The sequence below is a fragment of the Entelurus aequoreus genome, linkage group LG13 (genome assembly GCF_033978785.1).
Source record: "Entelurus aequoreus isolate RoL-2023_Sb linkage group LG13, RoL_Eaeq_v1.1, whole genome shotgun sequence".
NCBI lineage: Eukaryota > Metazoa > Chordata > Actinopteri > Syngnathiformes > Syngnathidae > Entelurus > Entelurus aequoreus.
This window is the reverse complement of record NC_084743.1, coordinates 20,033,213-20,053,454: the sequence shown is the minus strand read 5'-3', so window position 1 is coordinate 20,053,454 and position 20,242 is coordinate 20,033,213. Positions and strand designations below refer to the sequence as shown.

The following is a 20,242-nucleotide window of genomic DNA, read 5'->3' as shown; positions in this document are numbered from 1 at the left end:
ATTGAAAAGTACAATGCTTTTCCTTCAAAAATAAGGACATTTCAATGTGACCCCAAACTTTTGAACGGTAGTGTATATATTGAAAAACTCCAACTGGTACTACTTTGGGTAAAAGTGATCATTTCTGGAGGTTATTTTGGCATCTTAAGTCTTTGTGAGACAGTTCACTGGTGGGTCAGTCTCCTAATATAAACAAACAGGGAAGGGGGTACTGACCTTCTCTGAGAGGGTTGACCCACAGGAAGCACTTTATCTTCATAGAAGCGCTTCATGGCAAACCTGTCCAGAGCCTGGTCTGCACTGCATTTAGACACAACACAGGTGGTTTGGTCCAACCGGCTCAAACAGAACTTTACATGCTCAATGATTTGTGAAACAGTACGTCTGAACAATCGAATAAGATGTAAGCTGTATCAAAACATCTATCTTTAATAAAACATTACCGTGTTTTCCGGACTAGAGAGCATACCGGTGTATAAGATGCACCCAAAAATGTTTTTTTCCATATATATAAGCCGCAGATATCCAGTATATGTTGTGAAATGAGTTATTTACGCAGAAATATTTTCTAAATGTTTATTTACATAGCTTAGTTGTTTCCAAACGGTGCCTGTAACACGGCAGTAAAACGGCTGATCCAACAAAACAGAAGTCATGGTCATGGACCCACTAGCTGCGGAAGCTAGCTCTCCAATCAGCTAAACAGACTCAATAACTCCACGGTGACGTTTTGGGGAATTTACTGAGGAATTTGCGAAACTGAAACAATACAAAAAGAATGCCCTTGTAAGTTAATAATACTAACACAGACACTCGTAGATGTGTTAGCATATTAGCTATTGCTAACGATGCTAGTGTCATTACATTACGATAGCGCGTACAAATATGCATGAAAACACTCCTACAGACATCACACGTGACGGTTTTAAACAGTTGTAGTTAGAAATGTCGATAAATGCTTTAAAATGTAATATCGAAAATTATCGGTTTCGTTTTTTTTTTATTATCGGTATCGGTTTTTATTTTTTTATTAAATCAACAAAAAAAACACAAGATACACTTACAATTAGTGCACCAACCCAAAAAACCTCCCTCCCCCATTTACACTCATTCACACAAAAGGGTTGTTTCTTTCTGTTATTAATATTCTATACAATTATATATCAATATATATCGATACAGTCTGCAAGGGATACAGTCCGTAAGCACACATGATTGTGCGTGCTGCTGGTCCATTAATAGTACTAACCTTTAACAGTTAATTTTACTCATTTTCATTAATTACTAGTTTCTATATAACTGTTTTTATATTGTTTTACTTTCTTTTTTATTCAAGAAAATGTTTTTAATTTATTTATCTTATTTTATTTTATTAATGTAAAAAAAAAAAGGACCTTATCTTCACCATAACTGGTTGTCCAAATTAGGCATAATAATGTGTTAATTCCACGACTGTATATATCGGTATCAGTTGATATCGGTATCGGTAATTAAAGAGTTGGACAATATCGGATATCGGCAAAAAGCCATTTTCGGACATCCCTAGTTGTAGTTATATTGTAAAACTTACAAACCTTGCTTTAAATTGACTTAGACTTAGACTAACTTTAATGATCCACAAGGGAAATTGTTCTAAATGTGATGAATAAATAATCTATACTAGTAAAAACGCTATCGACGGCTCGAAGACGGAACAACACTACCGTTGAAAAAATAAAATCACTACTGGAAGGACACTTCAGCACCTGCACTGAGCAAACTTTTCTAAAAGATAGCGCCATAGCACAAACACTAAAACACTTTTTCAGTGTATTTGCTTGTTTTTTCGGGGGGTTTTCTCACTTTTTTATGGCCTCAGAGCAAAGAAAAATCCATAAATTAGTCGCACCGTCTTTTAAGCCGCAGGTTTCAAAGGGTAGGAAAAAAGTAGCAGCTTATAGTTCGGAATTTACGGTAATAAATCATTATTTTGTTTTAATTGTATTTAATTAATAATTGTTTGATCAGCGATATTAATTTAGTGTACCTTATTTTTTGGAATATAAGCCGCTACTTATTTCCTACGCTTCGAACCCTGCGGCTTATAAAACTGGGCGGCTAATTTATGGAGTTTTCTTCGCTGACGGCCATAATGTTTTTTATTCATTAAATAACTTTCAACAGAGACACTGAAAAAGTGTGTTATTGTTTGTGCTACGACGCCATGTTTTGGACGAGTTCACTCCCTGCAGGTGCTTCAGGTTGAAAATGCACTTCCTGTTTTATGCCTTCAACCGTTCTTTCTACTATTCATCTATATTGTTTCTGCTCGAAACGATTTTTCATTCAGCGTTTGTAAGTTTTACAATACAACTAAAACAATTCATACTTACTAAACCGTCCCATGTGTGATGTCTGTAGGAGCATTTTCATGCATATTTGTACGTGCTATCATAATGTAATCAAGCGAGCATTGTTAGCATTAGTGAATATTCGTTAACGAGCGTCTGTGTTGGTAATTCTTTTTGTGCTGTTTCAGTTTCACAAATTCCTCGGTAAATTCGCCAAAACGTCACCGTGGAGTTATTGAGTCTGTTTAGCTGATTGGAGAGCTAGCTTCCGCAGCTGGTGAGTCCATGACGACGACTTCTGTTTTGTCTGATCGGCCGTTTTACTGCCGTGTGACAGGCATCATCTGGAAACAATTAAAGTATGTAAATAAACATTTACAAAATAGTTCATACCAGTGTATATCTGTGGCTTATGGTCCGGAGCGGCAAATATATGTAAAAAAACAACAACATTTATTTCTTCTAAAATATGGTGGGAGGGGCTTAAATACCGGTGCGCTCTATAGCCCGTAAAGTGTGGTATGTTCATTGTGGTTGTAATTTGCAGTCATTGACATACTAATAAAACAAATACATTAAAAGTGCAATTATATTGTTGAAGATCCATTGCACCTATTAGCCTTTTCATACTTAAACAATAATAACAAACAGGAAAAAAATGAGGAAAAAGCATGTTTGTTTATATCAGACAAATGGAAGTTACATTAAAAATGACTTGCGAGTGAGTCTTATCATAGCTGTTGGACACATTATACGGAGACATGCAAATGTGGACAAGGACCTTATGATTTAACAGAGAGCCTTCAGATTTGTTTCCCCCTGCAGCCCTCCTACTTCAGTTATTTAGATGTTACCCACCTGGCAGATATATTGCTGTAGTGCATATATGCAGCCACCACCACTCCAGTTCTGCCTCTGTTGCCCTGAAAAGGAATCAGTCAGACGAGAGTGAACAACAAACTTAGTCTTTTCCAAATAGGATGTGCACACAACCATTACATAATATACAGTCATGGTCAAAAGTTACACCTACAAACATATTGCTGGGTATTGCGGCCAAACAGCTACATTTTTGTTCCATCTGACATCACATGGACAAAGACAAGACCTTCTAGAGTAAAGTTCCGTGGTCAGATGAAACAAAAATGTAGATGTTTGGCCACAATACCCAGCAATATGTTTAGAGGAGAAATGATGTGGCCTTTAATCCCAGGAGCACCACTCCTACCGTCAAGCATGGTGGTGGTAGTATTATGCTCTGGGCCTGTTTTGCTGCCAATGCAACTGTAATTGGGACAATGAAAAAGGAGGATTACCTCCAAATCCTTCAGGACAACCTAAAATCATCAGCCCGGAGGTTGGACGCAGTTGGGTGTTCCAACAGGACAACGACCCCAAACACACGTCAAAAGTGGTAAAGGAATGGCTAAATCAGGCTAGAATTAAGGTTTTAGAATGGCCTTCCCCAAAGTCCTGACTTAAACGTGTGGACAATGCTGAAGAAACAAGTCCATGTCAGAAGACCAACACATTTAGCTGAACTGCACCAATTTTGTCAAGAGGAGTGGTCAAAAATTCAAGCAGAAGCTTGTGGATGGCTACCAAAAGTGCCTTATTGCAGTGAAACTTGCCAATCCAATCCACTTTATTTATATAGCACATTTACACAACAAGAATGTTTCCAAAGTGCTGCACAGCCATGTTAAAAACAATATTAAGAACAATATTAAAAACAATATTATGCTACACCAATGACTGAATAAAAACAAAGAATAAATTAATAGAAAACTAATACAAAAACAATATAACAAATAAATATGATTAAAAACAATTTTAAAGGGTAAAACCAATTAAAACAGTAAAATAGACATCAAAATGTATTAAAAAAAACACACCAAGGGACATGTAAGCAAATATTAACATTGCTGTATGTATACTTTTGACCCGGCAGATTTGCTCACATTTTCAGTAGACCCATAATAAATTCATAAAAGAACCAAACTTCATGACTGTTTTTTTGTGACCAACAAGTATGTGCTCCAATCACTCTATCACAAAAAAATAAGAGTTGCAGAAATTATTGGAAACTCAAGACAGCCATGACATTATGTTCTTTACAAGTGTAGGTAAACTTTTGACCACGACTGTATATCAGACATATCAACATTAAGACCTGAAGACTCACAATGATGGTTTAATTTCCACTGAATTATTGAAAAAAATCATGCCTGATGCTATAAAGCAGGGATAATTAACCAAACTGTGTTAGGAGCCCACATTTCCAGAAAGCTAAGGGCCGAGGGCCAGCATCTTCTACAGCACCCATTTGAATTTAGTCTATTTATTTTGCCATTTCCAAGAGTGCTATGCTGTTTTTTAAAATGTGAGTCTCTCACAAGTTGTGTTTTAACTTAACTTAAGGGCCACCAGTTAAATGCCCCAAATTATGAAAAAAAGAGGACCTAAAACAGAACCTTGAGGAACATTGAAAAATATCAAAGGGATAGTGTTACAATGAGACTTAGAAAGACTAGTATATGCCTTTGTCTCTGGCAGGTTGGATTACTTTAGTGGCCTTCTCACCGGGCTCTAGTACGTCCCGAATGCTGCTGCTCGAGTCCGGACTAGAACCAGGACATATGACCAGATGAATCCAGTGTTTAGGTCACTGCACTGCTATGCGCAAGCCTTTTCATTGTCTTGTGTCTGGCAAGGTAGAACCATATGAATTATCTCGGGCCTCTGAGAACCTCAGGGAGTGGTTTCCTGCTGGTGCCCGGAGTCGGGACAAAGCATGGTGATGCTGTGTGTCAATTGTACGCTCCAAAAATCTGGAATAGTCTTATGTGGAGGGGAGGCGTGGCCTGCGGGCCTGCCGCGGAACGGGGTGTGCCAGGACCGCCCTCAAAGACAGCGACAGCTGAGTGGATGGCCCAGGTGGGCCTTGTTATCTAATCACCTGTCGCCTTTATTAGCAGCAGCCGGAATGAGACACGTTGTTGGAGCAGGAGAGAGAACGAGACACGAACTGGAAAAAACATTTTGCTGGAAAGCAGTACACTCACACCTTGTGAGGAAAAATCAAACAGTGTTGTAACCCTGATCCGGGCTCTTGTGGCAATGTTTGGTGGTTCCGAGGAACCCACTGGACAGCAACCTCCACATCTTCCAAAATATGTGGCAATGTTCAAATCCATTTTATTTCATTGCGCATATGACAACTGAAAGTACTGTATTTACACTCTTTGATTTTAATTTGAATTATAACTGTTTCTATGATGATTTCATAGATTTCATTAGAGATGTCCGATAATATCGGACTGCCGATATTATCGGCCGATAAATGCTTTAAAATGTAATATCGGAAATTATCGGCATCGGTTTCAAAAAGTAAAATGTATGACTTTTTAAAACGCCGCTGTACGGAGTGGTACGCGGACGTAGGGAGGAGTACAGAGCAGTTGCGTCTCCCAGTCATACTTGCCAACCCTCCCGATTTTCCCGGGAGACTCCCGAATTTTAGTGCCCCCCTCGAAAATCTCCCGGGGCAACCATTCTCCCGAATTTCTCCCGATTTCCATCCAGACAACAATATTAGGGGGCGTGCCTTAAAGGCACTTGCCTTTGTGTGCCGGCCCAGTCACATAATATCTACGGCTTTTCACACAAGTGAATGCAATGCATACTTGATCAACAGCCATACAGGTCACACTGAGGGTGACGGTATAAACAACTTTAACACTGTTACAAATATGCGCCACACTGTGAACCCACACCAAACAAGAATGACAAACACATTTCAGGGAGAACATCCGCACCGTAACACAACATAAACACAACAGAACAAATAACCGGAACCCCTTGCAGCACTAACTCTTCCGGGACGCTACAATATAATAATAATAATACCTGGGATTTATATAGCGCTTTTCTAAGTACCCAAAGTCGCTTTACATGTTAAAAACTAGGGATGTCCGATAATGGCTTTTTGCCGATATCCGATATTCCGATATTGTCCAACTCTTTAATTACCGATACCGATATCAACCGATACCGATATCGACCGATATATACAGTCGTGGAATTAACACATTATTATGTCTAAATTGGACAACCAGGTATGGTGAAGATAAGGTACTTTTTTTAAAAAATTATAAAATAAAATAAGATAAATAAATTAAAAACATTTTCTTGAATAAAAAAGAAAGTAAAACAATATTAAAACAGTTACATAGAAACTAGTAATTAATGAAAATGAGTAACATTAACTGTTAAAGGTTAGTACTATTAGTGGACCAGCAGCACGCACAATCATGTGTGCTTACGGACTGTATCCCTGCAGACTGTATTGATATATATTGATATATAATGTAGGAACCAGAATATTAATAACAGAAAGAAACAACCCTTTTGTGTGAATGAGGAGGGAGGTTTTTTGGGTTGGTGCATTAATTGTAAGTGTATCTTGTGTTTTTTATGCTGATTTAATTTAAATTAAAAAAAAACAATAAAAAAAAAAAACGATACCGATAATAAAAAAAACGATACCGATAATTTCCGATATTACATTTTAACGCATTTATCGGCCGATAATATCGGCAGGCCGATATTATCGGACATCCCTATTAAAAACCCATCATTCATTCACACCTAAGGGCCGAGGGGCCAGCATCTTCAATATACCGCCCCCACCTCAACCTCCTCATGCTCTCTCAGGGAGAGCATGTCCCAAATTCCAAGCTGCTGTTTTGAGGCATGTTAAAAAAGAATAATGCACTTTGTGACTTCAATAATAAATATGGCAGTGCCATGTTGGCATTTTTTTCCATAACTTGAGTTGATTTATTTTGGAAAACCTTGTTACATTGTTTAATGCATCCAGCGGGGCATCACAACAAAATTAGGCATAATAATGTGTTAATTCCACGACTGTACATATCGGTATCGGTTGATATCGGAATCGGTAATTAAGAGTTGGACAATATCGGATATCGACAAAAAAGCCATTATCGGACATCTCTAGATTTCATGATTTTTTTTTTTTTTACATTTTGGAGCCTTCTTGTAATTTTCTGTGAAGCATTGGAGCACGAATGACCTTGCCTTGCCTACCGGTATGACTAAAGAAGTTGAACATATTTCAAGTTACAGTCACATAGATCACGTAACTTCCAAAAAAGGAGAGGACTTAAAGGGGCGCCTTGAGGAACGCCTCAGTTATGCAAATCACAAAACCGGATCCCAGTGGTCCGAGGTCGCGAGCAAGATCAAAATGTCAATACGACAGAGTGTTTTTCAGGAATGTGCTGCAAAAATGTCCGTCTCCCAAGTTTGGAACTGAACTCGGGGCCCCTGCCATAAAGCGAATGACAGCATGAGAACATGACACACGGCCTTCTTCCTTAGTAACGAGTACCAAAGCTCCCAGCCTCACAACACTTACCCGACTGCCTGAGGGGAAAAAAACAAGACCAGTTGATATAGCAACAGTCCTGTTTTTAACCTCCTTGGGGGAACATCTTGGAATGACGAACAGTGGTTTGGGATCAGGGTGGCCATGATTATGTTACGCAACACACACACAGAGACGTACTTTAACTAATTTGGGACGCGAGGCCAGTAGTTGTCTAGTTTAGATGCTGCATGGTGCTAATAGGATGGGCACGGTTAAACACGCGAATGCACTGGGACAAACATAATAAAATATTAATCACCTTAGTTGTTAAGGATAAAAATAACCTGCTGTTTGTATTTTTCTAACCAACACAGAACACCGTAAAAAGCCCCAAAAAATGTGGCTTTAATGACAAGGAAAACATGACTGCAACCTCAGGGGGAGTAGGGGGTCCCAAGAAACATCAACCACACAATTTACTTTCTTAACCATTGTTGAAGTGCCAAAATATATATGTTTCTCAGCTGTGGTCCGTAGGGTTGCAATGCACTTTTCCACCACTTGTGGCAGTAGTGACAATCTCACACAAACCAAAGAAGTCTAAAGCTACTCATGGAAGTTTCTCAAGCGCAAAAATTATGACTAAAGTGGTGAAGCTGTGTTTTCATTAGCACTTTAATTTTATTGACGGATTATCTAAGAAACAAAAGTTATTATTATTACGACAAAAAATATATGTTTCTCAGCTGTGGTCCGTAGGGTTGCAATACACTTTTCCCCCACTTGTGGCAGTAGTGACAATCTAAACAAAAGAAGTCTAAAGTAAATCATAGAAGTTTCTCAAGCGCAAAAAATATTACTAAAGTGGTGAAGCTGGGTTTTCATTTGCACTTTAATTTTATTCACGGATTATCTAAGAAACACAAGTTATTATTATTATGACAAAAAATATCTGTTTCTCAGCTGTGGTCCGTCGGGTTGCAATGCACTTTTCCACCACTTATGGCAGTATTGACAATCTCACACAAACAAAAGAAGTCTAAAGCTACTCATGGAAGTTTCTCAAGCGCAAAAATTATGACTAAAGTGGTGAAGCTGTGTTTTCATTTGCACTTGAATTTTATTGACAGATTATCTAAGAAACACAAGTTATTATTATTATGACAAAAAATATCTGATTCCAAGCTGTGGTCCGTAGGGTTGCAATGCACTTTTCCACCACTTGTGGCAGTAGTGACAATCTCACACAAACAAAAGAAGTCTAAAGCTACTCATGGAAGTTTCTCAAGCGCAAAAATTATGACTAAAGTGGTGAAGCTGTGTTTTCATTTGCACTTTAATTTTATTGACGGATTATCTAAGAAACAAAAGTTATTATTATTACGACAAAAAATATATGTTTCTAAGCTGTGGTCCGTAGGATTGCAATGCACTTTTCCACCACTTGTGGCAGTAGTGACAATCTAAACAAAAGAAGTCTAAAGTAAATCATAGAAGTTTCTCAAGCGCAAAAATTATTACTAAAGTGGTGAAGCTGTGTTTTCATTTGCACTTTAATTTTATTGACGGATTATCTAAGAAACACAAGTTATTAATATTATTACAAAAATATCTGTTTCTCAGATGTGGTCCGTAGGGTTGCAATACACTTTTCCACCACTTGTGGCAGTAGTGACAATCTCACACAAACAAAAGAAGTCTAAAGCTACTCATGGAAGTTTCTCAAGCGCAAAAATTATGACTAAAATGGTGAAGATGTGTTTTCATTTGCACTTTAATTTTATTGACGGATTATTTAAAAAACAAAAGTTATTATTATTACGACAAAAAATATATGTTTATAAGGTGTGGTCCGTAGGGTTGGAATGCACTTTTCCACCACTTGTGGCAGTAGTGACAATCTAAACAAAAGAAGTCTAAAGTTAATCATATAAGTTTCTCAAGCACAAAAATTATGACTAAAGTGGTGAAGCTGTGTTTTCATTTGCACTTGAATTTTGTTGACGGATTATCTAAGAAACAAAAGTTGTTATTATTATGACAAAAAATATCTGTTTCTCAGCTGTGGTCCGTAGGGTTGCAATACACTTTTCCACCACTTGTGGCAGTAGTGACAATCTCACACAAACCAAAGAAGTCTAAAGCTAAAGTCATAAAAGTTTCTTAAGTGCAAATTATGACTAAAGTGGTAAAGCTGTGTTTTCATTTGCACTTTAATTTTATTGACGGATTATCTAAGAAACAAAAATTATTTTTATTATGATGTATTATTAATTCAGTCGGAATGTATTTATTTTTGCAGTGTGTAATTGTATGAAACGTAAATTCCGGACGATAAGCCGCTACTTTTAAATCCTGCGCCTAATTAATGGATTTTTCTTCGCTAACAGCCATAATGCAAATAGTTAAAAAAAAATAAAAAATAAACAAGCAAAGACACTGAAAAGGTGTCTTATTGTTAGAGCTATGGCGCCATCTTTTGGACGAGTTGTCTTACTGCAGGTTTAGACTGAGATTCCAACCGGAATTCCAAGTGCCGGAACGTCTTCTAGCTGTCCATAGCGTTGCTACTCGAATGGATTCTTCTTCTAAGTCCCCCCTGGCAACGTTTAAAAGTTTTAAAATATAACTAAAACAATTCCTACTTAGTTAACTGTCCAATGTGCGATGTCTGTAAGAGTGTTTTCATGCATATTTGTACGTACTATCGTATGCTAACACGTTTACAAGTGCCCGTGTTAGTATAATCAACTTACAATGGCGTTCTTTTTGTATTGTTTTAGTTTCGTAATTTCACCAAGACTTCACCGTAAAGTTATTGAGTCTGTTTAGGCGATTGAAGAGCTAGCTTCCGCAGATAGTGGGTCTATGTCTATGACTTCTGTTTTGTTTGATCAGCCGTTTTACTGCCGTGTGACAGACCCTGTTTGGAAACAATTAAAGGTATGTAAATAAACATTTACAAAATCTTTCTGTGTAAATAACTCATTTCACAACGTATATATCTGCGGCTTATAGTCCGGTGTGGATAATATATGGAAAAATATTTTTTCATTCCAAAATGTAGTCTCTATAATCTGGAAATACGGTCGTGGTAGTCGCATCCTCGCAGTCCCACTGTCAGACACGGCACAGGAGTCCAGCGTGCAGGTTTAACAAGATTTTTAATGCTCTTATGTTTTTTCAACCAAGTTTTCTCCCGACTTTTCAGTCTCACCAATCCTCCTGCACCCGGCCGCTCACTGTTAAAGACAACAGATGATTAGATTAACACGTACCACCTGTGCAATCTAATCATCTGCCAGCTGTGTCTCGCCATCAGCACATGCCACGCCCCCGTCTGATGGCGCTCTGTTTTCAGCACCATGGACAGAGGCGGTGACCTTTGCTCCTGCAAGCGCGCTGATCACACTCCCTCTCCACAACGGTAAATGGGTTTTTCAGTATATTTAATTAGTATATACTAATTAAATATTAGTATATATTTAATTAGTAGTATATTTAATTAGTATTCATTCTGTATTCAGCCTGACCTAAGCCTTGATCCTGTTTCACTGTAAGTAGGTTCGATATAATTATTGAATATGATTGAAATAAAGATTTAGATTACTAATTCAGTGTAATATTTGAGTGTTACCCGAGTCCCTCTGTAGTGGAAAAGTTGGGCCCTCAGGTAAAAAAAGATAAGAACCCCACATCTAAAGGTTGTTACCACGGTCTTACCTTGTTGTGTATGACCACCACATTGTGGCTGTCTGCACTCAGCCAAGTGTCCATGGCCTTGCAGATGCTGCAGATTTTATCCAGAGCTGGTGCATGGTGATCAGGCCAGCCAAAGTCCAACACCTGGAAGACCAACATCATGGTCTATTAGGTGACTCCCAATGAGGGGGAAAAAAACAACAATGTTCAGAATTACCTTTGAATGAAGTTGACTAATGTCGTAACGCTTCTCGCTGAGGTTGAAGAGCTGAGGAAAGCAGAAAGAAAGCCATGATTGAACATTTGTTGTTTCGTCACGTTTTCCATTATCTTTTGACATAACTAAATATGTTTGTTACGTGAGACAATGAGATGGAGAGACAAGACACTTTCTCTCTATTCCTCCTGATGTCATCCACATTAAGGCTACTAGAGTTAACTGGAGTTTTGTTGTTTTAATGATTTATTTGTAATAGGTACCTCGGTTTTCATATGCAATACTTTTCAAATGATTCGGTTTTTGAAGAAAAACGTTGAGAACGTATTGGTTGGATTTGCATTATTTCTAGATTCAGTTTTCGTCTCACCTTTTGTGATGGATCACGATGGAACCTCGATTTACAAACCCAACATTCCACAAACTTTTTGAATTACGAGCCAAAGGCCGAATGAAATTATGACTTCTTGTACGAACCTTGTCTCCGCGTCACCCAGTTTGGGCCAGACATATTCTACATCAGGGGTCACCAACCTTTTTGAAACCAAGAGCTACTTCTTGGGTACTGATTAATGTGAAGGGCTACCAGTTTGATACACACTTAAATAAATTGCCGAAAATAGCCAATTTGCTCAATTTACCTTGAACTCTATGTTATTATTAATAATTAATGATATTTACACTTAATTGAACGGTTTAAAAGAGGAGAAAACACGAAAAAACGACAATAAAATTTTGAAACATAGTTTATCTTCTATTTCGACTCTTTAAAATTCAAAATTCAACCGGAAAAAAGAAGAGAAAAACTAGCTAATTCGAAGCTTTTTGAAAAAATAAAAAAAAGAATTTATGGAACATCATTAGTAATTTTTCCTGACTAAGATTAATTTTAGAATTTTGATGACATGTTTTAAATAGGTTAAAATACAATCTGCACTTTGTTAGAATATATAACAAATTGGATCAAGCTATATTTCTAACAAAGACAAATCATTATTTCTTCTAGATTTTCCAGAACAAAATTTTTAAAAGAAAATCAAAAGACTTTGAAATAAGATTTAAATTTGATTCTACAGATTTTCTAGATTTGCCAGAATAATTTCTTTGAATTTTAATCATAATAAGTTTGAAGAAATATTTCACAAATATTCTTCGTCGAAAAAACAGAAGCTAAAATGAAGAATTAAATCAAAATGTATTTATTATTCTTTACAATAAAAAGAATAAATTTACTTGAACATTGATTTAAATTGTCAGGAAAGAAGAGGAAGGAATTTAAAAGATAAAAGGTATATGTGTTTAAAAATCCTAAAATCATTTTTAAGGTTATATTTTTTTCTCTAAAATTGTCTTTCTGAAAGTTATAAGAGGCAAAGTAAAAAAAATAATGAATTTATTTAAACAAGTGAAGACCAAGTCTTTAAAATATTTTCTTGGATTTTCAAATTCTATTTGAGTTTTGTCTCTCTTAGAATTAAAAATGTCGGGCAAAGCGAGACCAGCTTGCTAGTAAATAAATACAATTTAAAAAATAGAGGCAGCTCACTGGTAAGTGCTGCTATTTGAGCTATTTTTAGAACAGGCCAGCGGGCTACTCATCTGGTCCTTACGGGCTACCTGGTGCCCGCGGGCACCGCGTTGGTGACCCCTGTTCTACATGCTATGCCCCAACTTGTCAGGGTGCAGCCTCCGGTCTTAAGGCCAGGGTCTTCTAAAGATCCCCAAAACTCGTTTTAAAACCTGTGGAGACCTGGCATTCCAGGCTATAGCTCCCAGACTCTGGAACAACTTTCACCAGTCCCTCTGTGATCTTGACTGTGTTGAAACTTTTAAGAAACATTTGAAAACTTCTCTTTTTACATTTGTAGTAAAGCTTTTAGTTAATGCACCTTTTAACTATTAATTTGAATCCACTTTGTATCCTTTTTATGATGTTGCCCCTGTTGTTTTAATTGAATTGTTGTTTTACTTCTCCTATGTTTTGTACAGCGCTTTGTGAATTTATCTGTGAAAAGCACTTTATAAATAAAATGTACTTACTTACTTACATTCGTCGTGGGCGGGCTTATACCAATCACCGCACTCATCCAGTCAGCAGAGCAGTGCTGTCGTTAGCTGCTGCGCTAATTGCTACTTTGTACGTGGTTTTTAGACCTTTTACAGCATTTTTCTGGGAGTCCAAAGAAAGCATCGGTCAAGCGGTGTGTGGTTTGAAACATTCAGAGAGTCTCCACTGCAATGTACAGTGGAATTTTAGGAGTTTTTTTGCATAGTATAGTTTTAACTTGCACTTACAGACGTAACGGCGAACTGTAGTTACTGATGTGGTGATATCCTTTACACACTGATGCCGCTTTTTGATGCAGTACCGCCTGAGGGATCCTAGGTCCGTAATATCATCGCTTACGTGCAGTGATTTCTCCAGATTCTCTGAACCTTTTGATGATATTACGGACCGTAGATGGTGAAATCCCTCAATTCCTTGCAATAGCTGGTTGAGAAATGTTGTTCTTAAACTGTTCAATAATTTGCTCACACATTTGTTCACAAAGTGGTGACCCTCGCCCCGTCCTTGTTTGTGAATGACTGAGCATTTCATGGAAGCTGCTTTTATACCCAATCATGGCACCCACCTGTTCCCAATTAGCCTGTTCACCTGTGGGATGTTCCAAATAAGTGTTGATGAGCATTCCTCAACTTTGTCAGTCTTTTTTGAAACATTTTGCAGGCATCAAATTCCAAATGAGCTAATATTTGCAAAAAATAACAACGTTTCTCAGTTTGAACGTGAAGTTTCTTGTCTTTGCAGTCTATTCAATTGAATATATGTGGAAAAGGATTTGCAAATCATTGTATTCTGTTTTTATTTACCATTTACACAACGTGCCAACTTCACTGGTTTTGGGGTTTGTACAAACGTTTCCATTTACGAACCCTGTTCAAGAGTTGGTGAAGTTTGTATATCGAGGTTCCACTGTGATAACCATACTTGCCAACTCTCCCGAATTTTCTGGAGATTCACGAATTTCAGTGCCTCTCCCGAAAATCTCCCGGGACAAACATTCTCCCGAATTTCTCCCGGTTTTCAGCCGGACAACAATATCGGGGGCGTGCCTTAAAGGCACGTCCCCTCCAGGTCCATGCGGACCTGAGTGAGGACAGCATGTCGTCACGTCCGCTTTTCCTTCATATAAACAGCGTGCTGGCCCAGTCACGTTATAACATCTACGGCTTTTGGAGAGTGTATAACTGCACACACAACAAGAATTAGACGAAGCAGAATAACGAAGAAGAGACAGTCATGGCGACGACGAGTAAGAAGAAGTACGCTTGCAAGTTCCAAAATGATTGGAAACAAGAATTTCAGTTCGAAGGGAAACTCACTCCTTTCCTGCAAATTAAATTTCACAGATGCTGCCCATACCTATGCTCCTTCTAAGGCTGTGCTACTAGCTGCAAAGCATTGCACTTTCAAATACAACAATGAGTAGAGGAGTGTTATGTGTGTGTGTATATGTGTAAATAAATGAACACTGAAATTCAAGTATTTATTTTATTTATATATATATATATATATATATATATATATATATATATATATATATATATATATATATATATATATATATATATATATATATATATATATATATATATATATATATATATATATATAGCTAGAATTCACTGAAATTCAAGTATTTATTTTATTTATATACACTACCGTTCAAAAGTTTGGGGTCACATTGAAATGTCCTTATTTTTGAAGGAAAAGCACTGTACTTTTCAATGAAGATAACTTGAAACTAGTCTTAACTTTAAAGAAATACACTCTATACATTGCTAATGTGGTAAATGACTATTCTAGCTGCAAATGTCTGGTTTTTGGTGCAATATCTACATAGGTGTATAGAGGCCCATTTCCAGCAACTATCACTCCAGTGTTCTAATGGTACAATGTGTTTGCTCATTGGCTCGGAAGGCTAATTGATGATTAGAAAACCCTTGTGCAATCATGTTCACACATCTGAAAACAGTTTAGCTCGTTACAGAAGCTACAAAACGGACCTTCCTTTGAGCAGATTGAGTTTCTGGAGCATCACATTTGTGGGGTCAATTAAACGCGCAAAATGGCCAGAAAAAGAGAACTTTCATCTGAAACTCGACAGTCTATTCTTGTTCTTAGAAATGAAGGCTATTCCACAAAATTGTTTGGGTGACCCCAAACTTTTGAACGGTAGTGTATATATATATATATATATATATATATATATATATATATATATATATATATATATATATATATATATATATATATATATATATATATATATATATATATATATATATATATATAAAAGAAATACTTGAATTTCAGTGAATTCTAACTATGAATATACTCCTCCCCCCCCCCCCGACCCTGCCCACCTCAACCCAACCACCACACCCCCACCCCCACACCCCCACCCCCAATCTCCCGAATTCGGAGGTCTCAAGGTTGGCAAGTATGGTGATAACAACACTTTACTTGACTTGAACCAACAAATCTGAGCAGTGAAAATCTCCCATATTAGTCATGAAATATTAGATATTAGTTTGTGAAAGTCGTCATCACAGACTTTTAGAATACAGACAAAAAAAATGGTCTTTCATCAGCGGCAAACATTGTTCAGTGTTCTAAAATGCGTGCCGACGTCACATAACCCGTCATGAGAGCGTGTCTGGAACTGAGAAGACGTCAGCTGCGCTTGCCTGACCTAATGCCATGTTCCTGCGTGCACTGGGAATACTCTACCAGGTAGTTGTGGCCGTGCTTGGACCGCAGCATGGAGGCCACCTCGCGCAGGTTGGCGGCGTAGCTCTGCTCCTCCACGCTGCCGTGGAAGGAGACGGAGATGATCCTCTCCGTGATGTAGATCAGGTCCAGCTCACAGCTGTCCTCCGGGGACTGCAGCAGACTCGCACTCCTGTGGAAAGACAAGCTGCTTTTTCATGCACCGTGGATTGGTTTTTTGTTGGTTTTTTTACGATTCAAGCTGACCTTGGGAGGATTATTAGACTGTGAGAGATGCGTATCAGCTGCCAGAGATAATACACCACGTGTGATTAAACTACTCAGACTGTAAAAATTGGCCTTTTCTCCGGATTGCTGTTTATTATGTTCCTAGTTCTATCTAATAAAGGAAATAGAGACGCACTTTCAACCCACACTCTGCCTCACATGATGGTGAAAAACATTCTCACAGCATGATCTGGGATTTTTACAGTTGATTTATTAAACAGTGGAATATTACCATGTATGGCCTTGGGCGGGACACTTCACCCTTGCCCCCGGTGCCACTCACACCGGTGAATTGAATGATGAATGATAGGTGGTGGTCGGAGGGGGGGTAGGCGCAAATTGCAGCCACGCGTCCGTCAGTCTACCCCAGGGCAGCTGTGGCTATGAAAGTAGCTTACCACCACCAGGTGTGAATGAATGATGGGTTCTACATGTAAAGCGACTTTGGGTACTTAGAAAAGCGCTATATAAATCCCAGGTATTATTATTATATTCCGGACCATAGGGCGCATCGGATTATAAAGCGCACTGCCGATGAATGGTCTATTTTCGATCTTTTTTCATATATAAGGCGCACCGGATTATAAGGCGCATTAAAGGAGTCATATTATTATGATTTTTTTCTAAATGTAAAACACTTCCTTGTGGTCTACATAACATGTAATGGTGGTTCTTTGGTCAAAATGTTGCATAGATGATGTTTTTCAGATCCATCTGACAGTCGCTTCCGGAAGCGCCGTTTTGTGGGCGGTCTTATTTACGTGGCTCACCTTCGGCAGCGTCTTCCCCCCCCCCGTCATCTTTGTTGTAGCGTTGTAGCGTGCAAGGACGGGAGTGGAAGAAGTGTCAAAAGATGGCGCTAACTGTTTTAATGACATTCAGACTTTACTTCAATCAATAACGGAGCAGCATCTCCTCATCCGCCGGAAATGTGTCCCATGAAAAACCGTCCGACCGGAACTGTCTAATAACTAAAGTTCCTTGGGTGAATAATGTAAACTCACTACACCGGTATGTTTTAACGCTTTCATGGCGAGTTTACTGACAGATATAAGTAAGAACTTTACACTACTTTATATTAGAAATGGCAACAGTGGAGGATGAATGTCCCATAACAAGAAAATAGAGAAAAAGAAGAAGCTTATCGACTACGGTGTCGGCACGGACTACAAAGGCGGACGCGCACAATTTTTCAGTACTTATGCAGATCCCAAATACACATCAGCAGGTACCAGAAGGTAAGAAAAGTTGCTTTTGCATAATATTGCGAAACAAAACACCAGATAATATGTCTTACACACAACATAACAATACTCGTATGTTTAACGCGCCGACAATCCATCAAGCGGTGCGGCTTCACAGCTTACCAAAGTCGTACTAAAACATTTTGAAAACATTTAGCGCCCTGTTTAATGTTCTATATTTTCAATGGAACATATGAAATGTTGGTGTCCTTTACTTGAGTCATATTGCAGTCTACATGTATCTCTAATGTGCAACTGCCATCTACCGGTCACACTTATCATTACGCTTCAGGATGCGCCGTTTTGTGGGCGGTCTTATTTACGTGGCTCACCTTCGGCAGCGTCTTCTCCCCCGTCATCTTTGTTGTAGCGGTGTAGCGTGCAAGGGCGGGAGTGGAAGAAGTGTCAAAAGATGGCGCTAACTGTTTTAATGACATTCAGACTTTACTTCAATCAATCACGGAGCAGCATCTCCTCATCCGCCGGAAATGTGTCCCATGAAAAACCGTCCGACCGGAACTCTCTAATAACTAAAGTTCCTTGGGTGAATAATGTAAACTCACTACACCGGTATGTTTTAACGCTTTCATGGCGAGTTTACTGACAGATATAAGTAAGAACTTTACACTACTTTATATTAGAAATGGCAACAGTGGAGGATGAATGTCCCATAACAAGAAAATAGAGAAAAAGAAGAAGCTTATCGACTACGGTGTCGGCACGGACTACAAAGGCGGACGCGCACAATTTTTCAGTACTTATGCAGATCCCAAATACACATCAGCAGGTATCAGAAGGTAAGAAAAGTTGCTTTTGCATAATATTGCGAAACAAAACGCCAGATAATATGTCTTACACACAACATAATAATACTCGTATGTTTAACGCGCCGACAATCCATCAAGCGGTGCGGCTTCATAGCTTACCAAAGTCGTACTAAAACACTTTGACAACATTTAGCGCCCTGTTTAATGTTCTATATTTTCAATGGAACATATGAAATGTTGGTGTCCTTTACTTGAGTCATATTGCAGTCTACATGTATCTCTAATGTGCGACTGCCATCTACCGGTCACACTTATCATTACGCTTCAGGATGCGCCGTTTTGTGGGCGGTCTTATTTACGTGGCTCACCTTCGGCAGCGTCTTCTCCCCCGTCATCTTTGTTGTAGCGGTGTAGCGTGCAAGGACGGGTGTGGAAGAAGTGTCAAAAGATGGAGCTAACTGTTTTAATGACATTCAGACTTATTGCTTGTCATATCGCAGTCTACACGTATCTCTTATGTTTGACTGCCATCTACCGGTCGCACTTATTATTATGCCATGTACCAAATAAAATAGCTTCGAGGTCGGTAAGCAAAACCAGAATTATTCCGTACATTAGGCGCACCGCGTTATAAGACATAAACTGTGCAACATTTTGACCAAAGAACCACTAATACATGTTATGTAGACCAGTGGTCCCCAACCTTTTTGTAGCTCCGGACCGGTCAACGCTTGAAAATGTGCCCCATTATTTATTTTTTTTATAAAGAAATACAATCATGTGTGCTTACGGACTGTATCCCCGCAGACTGTATTGATGTATATTGATATATAATGTAGGAACCAGAATATTAATAACAGAAAGAAACAACCCTTTTGTGTGAATGAGTGTAAATGGGGGAGGGAGGTTTTTTGGGTTGGTGCACTAATTGTAAGTGTATCTTGTGTTTTTTATTTATTTATTTATTTTTATATTTTTTATATGAATTTATTAATCAATCAACAAAACAATACACAACAATACCACAACAATGCAATCCAATTCCAAAACCAAACCCGTCCCAGCAACATTAAGAACAACAATAAACAGAGCAATTGAGAGCAATTGAGGACACACAAACATGACACGGAACAATCCAAATGTAGTGAAACAAAATGAACATTATCGACAACAGCATCAATATTAGTAACAATTTAAAAATAGCAGTGATTAAAAAAAACCCTCATTGATATTATCATTAAAAACATTAATAAAAAATAAAAAAAAATTAGAAAAGAACAATAGTGTCCCAGTGGCTTACACTTGCATCACATCTCACAAGCTTGACAACACACTGTGTCCAACATTTTCCACAAAGATATAATAAGTCATATTTTGGTTCATTTAATAGTTGAAACAAATTTAAATAATGGATCCCATATTCCAATATATGACTCATTATTATCTAACCTAAATGCAGTTTGTTCTACTGATATCATCTCCATAGCTTGTGTGTACCAGTCAGTATGAGTTGGACTATCAACAT

General features: G+C 38.1%; 1 protein-coding gene across 10 annotated transcripts in view; it reads right to left on the bottom strand.

Moving 5' to 3' along the window:
• The window catches only part of tns1b (tensin 1b), a 395,112-nt gene that overhangs the window by 95,132 nt on the left and 279,738 nt on the right, over positions 1–20,242 (bottom strand). For all 10 annotated transcript variants that reach the window (XM_062067553.1, XM_062067556.1, XM_062067557.1 and 7 more), the window contains 5 exons: positions 16,440–16,611; positions 11,645–11,695; positions 11,449–11,571; positions 3,189–3,253; positions 217–300 (listed from right to left, as the gene is read on the bottom strand). In XM_062067553.1, the coding sequence (XP_061923537.1) occupies positions 217–300; positions 3,189–3,253; positions 11,449–11,571; positions 11,645–11,695; positions 16,440–16,611 (495 nt within the window). The remainder of the gene's footprint in view (positions 1–216; positions 301–3,188; positions 3,254–11,448; positions 11,572–11,644; positions 11,696–16,439; positions 16,612–20,242) is intronic.